Consider the following 7029-nt stretch of genomic DNA (forward strand, 5'->3'; position numbering starts at 1 on the left):
TCACTGAAAGGATTATCATTCATTGAGTTCAACATTTTACAAACATCAGTTGAGAAGACAAAACACAGTACTTTTTTGGATTTTAGTATAAATTATGAAAAACATATATAAAAAAAAATAATTCATGTTTATATGTAGAATTATATGTATAACTACATGTTGACAACAACAAAAAACCATAAAAAAATGTAGCCACATTTACATTGGTTGCAAGATAATCCAAACAACATAAAAGTAATGTTTTTGCAGTCAAATAATACAAAGGAATCTTAATGTAAAGATGCAAGTGGCGATAATGGAGAACGTCCCTACACTCTTCTTCTTGCTTTCCATTCTCTTTCTCTCCGTCTCCGTCGAGTCTCTTCCGCCTCCTCCACTATTTCCCGATGAAGCTCTCCCCACTAAATCCGGCTACCTCCCGGTCAAACCCTCCCCCGGCTCCTCAATGTTCTATGCCTTCTACGAAGCCCAAAAGCCGACCACACCTCTTCCCGACACTCCGCTCCTCGTTTGGCTCCAAGGTGGGCCAGGATGCTCTTCCATGATTGGTAACTTCTACGAGCTTGGCCCTTGGCGCGTAGTTTCACGTGCCACAGAGCTAGAGCGCAACCCCGGCGCTTGGAACCGTCTCTTCGGGTTACTTTTTGTGGATAACCCCATAGGAGTCGGATTCAGCATCGCCGCCTCAAAAGAAAACATACCCACAAATCAGAGACAAGTCGCTGAGCATCTCTACGCAACTCTCGTGGAGTTCCTTGAGCAAAACCCAGGCTTTGAAAACCGACCGGTTTACTTCACCGGCGAGAGCTACGCTGGCAAGTACGTTCCAGCCATTGGATACTATATCCTTAAAGAGAAACCAAACGGGAAAGTGAATCTAAAAGGACTAGCCATTGGAAACGGGCTGACTGATCCGGTGACACAGGTCCAGACTCATGCGGTCAACGTCTACTACTCGGGTCTAGTCAACGCAAAACAGAGAGTTGAACTGGTGAAAGCGCAGGAGATAACCGTGGCTCTCGTGAAGTCCGAGAAATGGCGTGAAGCAGCAGACGCGAGAAGCGACGTGTTGAACATAGTGAGTAACATGACGGGACTAGCGACGCTCTACAACACGAAACGTTCGATTCCTTACAGAACAGACCTCGTCGTGGAACTACTGAACCAGAGAGAAGCTAAGCGTGTTTTGGGAGTGAGCGAAACGATGCGTTTTGAAGAATGCAGCGATGAAGTAGAAGATGTGTTGCGTGGGGACGTGATGAAGAGCGTCAAGTTCATGGTGGAATCCGTATTGGAGAGGACTCAAGTGTTGCTGTACCAAGGCATGTTGGATCTCAGAGACGGCGTCGTTTCGACGGAAGAGTGGATGAAGGCTATGAACTGGTCGGGATTGGAGAAGTTCTCGACGGCGGAGAGGCGTGTGTGGAAGGACGGCGACGGTGCTGTCGCTGGATATGTACAGAGATGGGGAAATTTAAGCCACGTGGCGGTTTCGGATGCTGGTCATTTTGTTCCGACAGACAAAGATGTGAATTCAAGGGATATGATTGAAGGTTGGGTTTTGGGAAAAGGCTTGTTCGGTGGTGAAGATCTCGTCAAGCTTTACCATTCGATCCAAACATGATTTGTGTTTTCTGTACTTTTAGCTGTGTGTTAGATTTTGAATTAAGATTCGGATTCTAATCTACTTCATGTTTTCATCAAACTCATTTTAGTACGAATTGATAACTTTTGCTTATGGATTCATCATTTGTCTGATCTATTCACTCTGAACCTTGGATAAACCTATGGGATGATTAAGATCTAATTGTTTTCTTAAAAATTCAAAATATTGATAAAACTTTTTAAAAAAAAAACATGTCATGGCGATTGGAGGCGGGATTGTGAATTAAGATTCAAAGTGCATGAGTAGAAAAAAACTACTCAAAGACAATGAAAAGCACATAGAAACCCGTACTATGAAGCCATTTTTTTTGGTATTAGGGAAGAAGAGGCAAGGGCACCCCGTAGAGAACCTACCGGTATTTCAGAGCTATCGATTAAAAATCTCTCCCCTATTTTTGCCTCTTTCCCAATTCACTTTTCTGGAAAACAAAATTTATAGAAATTTGAAGAACAATTTTGAAAAAAACGAAGCCTTTGCTAAAGATGATTGAAAGCAGACTAATGACGGCTCTTCTGTAACCTGTGAAACTAGCACCTATATATATATTGCCAAAATTTGAGACACTTAGGGCAGACTGTATATAATTATATCTCTACTGGGCCATACCATAGCCCATAGGTTAGATAGCAACGAAGCCCATTTAACTACAGTGTACAGTCCGTGTCCTTTTCAGTGCTCATCACCTCACCATTATTTTATTTTCTTTTCTTTTCTTATGACATCACTCCACCATTACTAATACAGTAATACTTAAAATTAATGTTTATAATAAAGTATGAAAGAACTCCATGATTAAATTAATCGTAAGATTCGTACGTTTTTTTGGTTGTAAAAAATATATAAACAAAGAAGAGGTCAATGACGATATAATCATTGGTTGAAAGAATTATGAGGAGAGTAGTACTGTACAATGTGATTGACATTTAATGATATTTCCAAATTAACTTCGATCATCTTTTTCTTCTTTAGAGTATTAAGTTTGATGTAATCTAGATTTGGCCGTGTCGACGAATTTGTTAAAGACGTGTAAAGCTGAAATTGAGAAGAAACAAAGGTGAAATTGTATGGAACGTGACGGATAGTGACCCCATCAATGCTACGATAAGGTAACGCGCTAATCATATATTTTTAATTGCTTAAAGCCAAAGCAACCATAGCCGTTTTATTAAATATTATCCGAAACAATTCCCTTATAAAATAAACGCCTCGGCTCGTCCCACCACTTGTCTCTCATAAGCAATACAGAAACATGGAAGCTATAGTACTGATCCCGTTCCCATCGTCGCCACTCAGGTTCCACCCATTGAGGACATCACAAAGGATCGCCACCGGAACGTCCAAGAGAAGACGAACTTCAACCACCGTGTGTGCTGACTACTACCGAGGAGGAAGAACGGTGGACGAGAACATGGTTGTCCTTAGGAAACGGATCCACGAGATGAAGATGGTTGAGCGGAACTATGAACCTCCTTCTCATTGGATGCAATGGGAGAAGCGTTTATATTGTAACTACGACGCTACTATATGTGACGCAATCTCTCTTCTCCAAACTTTTCTTATGAACTCTCGTCCTAGCGTCGCGTTTGGAACGATGCTTGTTCTCCTCGTCAGCGTTCCTGTTTCCTCTGCCGTTTTTGCGTTTCGTATCCTCGATTTAGCTCTTTGGCTTTTGGACGCCGCTCACGTAGTATGATCCGTAAAGATTATATATATATATTTTCTCTTTGTTGTTTTATCTCGTAATAACTACTTCTTTTAAAAAACTAAAGAAAGAAATAGTTATTTTCAACATACAAATAGAGAAATAGTAAGACAATATACTGTATCTGGATTTGTATTTTAAAGAATCCTAATTTGATTTCATATGGTTTTAGGGAAACCGAAAGTACTGAATCATTAATTTTTCATATGGTATAGGAAAACAAAGTAACAATTAAACTCAATGTAGAGTTATAACCGGCTCTGCATGTCAGTGCAGACGTCAACAGGGCTAGATTTATGGTTGTCAACAAACCATATGTGGAAAAAGGCCCTGGTTCGGTTGGTATACAAGTCTTGTTGATGACTCTAGTCAGCGTTTCAGGCAAGAAGAAGAAGAAGAAGAAGTTACTGTTTTATGTTTGGAACATAGAGGCGCCTGGTTTAGTGCTATATGATATGACTCAATCAGAAATGAACGTTTCCTAACTGTTACTTATCATTTAGAAACGAAGCTTAATCACTATTTAAACTTCGCAATATTTCCCAAGCTTAATCACCATTAGTTTAAACTTTAAAATAGTTACTTACTTACTTAATTCTCTTCATGTTATAAAATGTTATACCTGCTTTTGTATTTTACTTATATAATTAATATTTATTAGTTGACGACTTATTCGTTTCTTCCAAGACTTTCAAATTACATATTTTGTGGGTGAAGTGTAACACGTTCGGGATATTGGATTTGCAGACCGCGTAGAAGTTGGATTTTTCTGCTAGAATTTATCGAATTTTTTTTTTGTTTTCGGGTTCGTTGTGATCCTATTGTTGTCCGTGTGTATTTTAGTAGGTAAAACTAGAGGGAAAAGGGGTCTGTATGTTAATGGCGATTAAGGCAGGGTGGGCTAAAACGAATGACAGCTTACAAGTCGTCAAACATGCAGTCGACCAGCTTCTCCAACTAGGCAAGCTCGAGAACATTGTGGTTATACCCACTTCCAAGGTAACGCAGGGGCAGGCTCTCTCACTAGGAATCCTTCTGTTGGTTCTCCGTACTCACCTAGTCATTACTTATCTATCGATGCACGGACAAGGTCAATCTTGATCTGAACTTTGTGAAAGGTAGGGAAGGGTCTCGTCTCTACTGCAAGAGAAGATGATGAAAGGAGCTTTTAACAAGTTCATGGTGATTGTGGAAGCAAGCTGGCTCTTCTAGTGGAGATCGTGCCGTTTTGTTGGAAGTTCACAGCAGAGAAGTTCCGGGAAAGCATGAAGACTGCGGCTGCGCTATAAAGCTCAGGCTTGGGTAGACGGGGAAGGCATTTGTGACAGTCAACGGGAATCATATTGTAAATAATACATATGTGGAGAAGTAGATAGAAGATTTGAGAGCACAGGGTGATACCATTCTGAGGCTTACAGGGGTCTCTGGAAATGGCTTCTACTTTGATAGTTGCAGGTGAGCTTGTATTAAGATCATCAACTAAGATAGGTAATGAGAGAGAAACGAAAAAAATACAGTTTTGAAGAAACTGGTTCAGGCTACAATGTCCGTGTTTTGGTATTCGAATCAACAAACTCTTTCCACAAAGAAACCCAACCAAAACCAATTAAGAAGCTATTCCGGTAAGACATATAGATGTCCAAGGGTGTATTGAATATTGCAAAATTTGAAGAGAAGAATCTATACAATCTGTAAGAGGAGGAGAGAAAAGGGACCTGAAGCAGGCGACATTGGCATCTCAACCTCAACGTCTTTGTATCTGTTGTCTGTAAGTTACAACAAAAAACAAAGCTCAGTCTCAGAATGTTAAATCATGTGAGCTTTTTGTTTCAGTAATTTCATCTCTCCTTTTCCCTTTCGCTTTCACTGTTACCGAATGTGTTCATAACCATATAGTTACTACTATATCTCTTTAAATAGTGCGACTTCCGGTTCTTCTGCTGCGTCCTCCAGTAGCAGGCGAGCGCCCCGAATGCGCAGCTTGCAAGTGCTATGGCCAATGCAGCTCCCACTGGCACAACCAGAGCATTGGTAGGCACTGCCATCTCTTCTGCAGCTACAACCACCTCCTCCTTCCTTGCACTGACACTATTTTTCTTGTAAATAGACACCAGTTTCTCTCCGTAGTACTTCTTCAAGAATTTGTAGACTTCATCATGATCCCAGTCAATGCTTTTCTGAGTGCTCGATAGATAACACGATGGGCAAAGCTGCTTCGGTGGCCATATCATCTTTGGGAACTTGGGGTCTCCTGTTCCCAGAGACTCTTCATCCTTCTTGAGTCTCTCGTTGACCTTGTTGTGTGTGCTCCACAGCCACAAGACGATATCACGTGCTTTTTTCAAGGGAGTTTTGACGCTGTCGGTAAGCTGTTAGATGTGAAAATGTGATAAATCGAGCTTGTTAGCCAACCCATGGATATGTCTTTTTACCTTAAGCACATGTCGTGAAAATGCTGACGGCAATCATCACACATGAAGAAGTTGTTGATGAAATCACAAATGGTCGTGAATGCAAATTGACTTTCTCCATCTTCAATCCTCACTGAAAGTGAATGCATCAAAACCCATAATCCGCAGCTGCAGTCAAATCATTTAAAAACAGCTCAGGAGCTTCTCCATGAATCATACAGTACATGACAACAGACTGATTTTGCAAAAGACTACCTGAATCCCCTAGTTTCGTTCTTGCTGCCACGGCAAAACATCTGCCAAATATGAAATTGAGTTGAAAACAAAAGAATTAGGTTTCTCTGCGTTTAAACGCAGGAGCAAAAAAAAAGTGGTCTGTTGGGCGGCACTCACGTAATTTCCCCGAGGAATATCCTTCCCACATATATGGTAGTTTCGTAGGGTATCTATGGCACCAGCTTCCTGGTCATAAGAGCATTCGCCTGACGGACATAAATCATCAAAATTCACGAGAATTTCAGCACTGCCCTTACGACACCTATTGAAAATATTCAACAGTTGATTAGGCATAAGAGAAAATGAGTGAGCAGCAAAATGTAAATGGGAATGTAAAGATGAAATTATTACCTTCTTGAAGGATGATGTGCCGATAAAAGCTGCAGAAACCTGATAAACGAAGTACCAGTTTCAGATGACTTGATTGCCTGTGGCCATAAAGACTACTCATAAACAAGGCTGAAAGGGATTTAGTTTGCATACAACAAAAGGGAAAAAACTCTTCTCCACCTTAAGCGACAAAATGATACCAAAAGCTTCTTCAGTTGCCTCCTCAATGTCAAATATGGCCTGAGAAATCTGCGATAAATCAACAACCAGCTCTATTTAATTTGTTTGTATTAAACAAAAGACTTCACTAATAGAAAATTAGGGGCAGAACACATTCTGAGAGACCTGTTCGTGGTCAGATATATTTGGCAAGAGATTTCCAAATTTATGATCATTCAAGCCGTAAGAACTGCACAACATGGACAAGAAAACAGATTTGAGTGCAATGTTACCCAACTGAATATATTTACAAGGGTTTTGATATTAGCCAATATAAAGGAGAAATAGATTGCTAAATTCTACCTTATAAATACAATAGATATGACTCCAACTTAAGTGGTCGACATGAAATTTCAGTGTATGCGTACCTGCCTATCTGCTTGTTGATCCAGCTCAACAAAAGATCAGCAGTGCGCCATTCATCG

At 40.5% G+C, this 7029-nt stretch overlaps 4 protein-coding genes across 5 annotated transcripts in view; 2 read left to right on the forward strand and 2 right to left on the reverse strand.

Annotated features, from left to right (window-relative positions):
* The window catches only part of LOC104743314, a 1865-nt gene extending 1819 nt beyond the window's left edge, over positions 1–46 (reverse strand). The window contains exon 1 of the mRNA XM_010464410.1: positions 41–46. Within this exon, the coding sequence (XP_010462712.1) occupies positions 41–46 (6 nt within the window). The remainder of the gene's footprint in view (positions 1–40) is intronic.
* LOC104740186 (serine carboxypeptidase-like 50) lies at positions 121–1744 on the forward strand. Its single transcript, XM_010460716.2, has one exon. It carries the CDS (start codon positions 281–283, stop codon positions 1622–1624), a length of 1344 nt encoding a protein of 447 aa, XP_010459018.1. The 5' UTR covers positions 121–280; the 3' UTR covers positions 1625–1744.
* LOC104740187 lies at positions 2840–4038 on the forward strand. 2 transcript variants are annotated; one of them, XM_010460717.2, is made up of 2 exons: positions 2840–3353; positions 3584–4038. In XM_010460717.2, the coding sequence occupies exons 1-2, from the start codon at positions 2916–2918 to the stop codon at positions 3620–3622; spliced, it is 477 nt and encodes a 158-aa protein (XP_010459019.1). In that variant the 5' UTR covers positions 2840–2915; the 3' UTR covers positions 3623–4038. The 2 variants fall into 2 exon arrangements, with proteins under 2 accessions (XP_010459019.1, XP_019090783.1); XM_019235238.1 differs by lacking the exon at positions 3584–4038 and having other exon boundaries at positions 2841–3531.
* Positions 4873–7029, reverse strand: part of LOC104740188 (sulfhydryl oxidase 1-like) — a 4304-nt gene continuing 2147 nt past the window's right edge. The window contains exons 7-11 of the mRNA XM_010460720.2: positions 6407–6483; positions 6173–6317; positions 6035–6075; positions 5801–5947; positions 4873–5726 (exon numbers count right to left, since the gene is read on the reverse strand). Coding sequence (XP_010459022.1) covers positions 5207–5726; positions 5801–5947; positions 6035–6075; positions 6173–6317; positions 6407–6483 — 930 coding nt within the window. The 3' untranslated portion in view covers positions 4873–5206. The remainder of the gene's footprint in view (positions 5727–5800; positions 5948–6034; positions 6076–6172; positions 6318–6406; positions 6484–7029) is intronic.

This window comes from Camelina sativa, chromosome 14, assembly GCF_000633955.1.
Source record: "Camelina sativa cultivar DH55 chromosome 14, Cs, whole genome shotgun sequence".
Taxonomy (NCBI): Eukaryota; Viridiplantae; Streptophyta; class Magnoliopsida; order Brassicales; family Brassicaceae; genus Camelina; species Camelina sativa.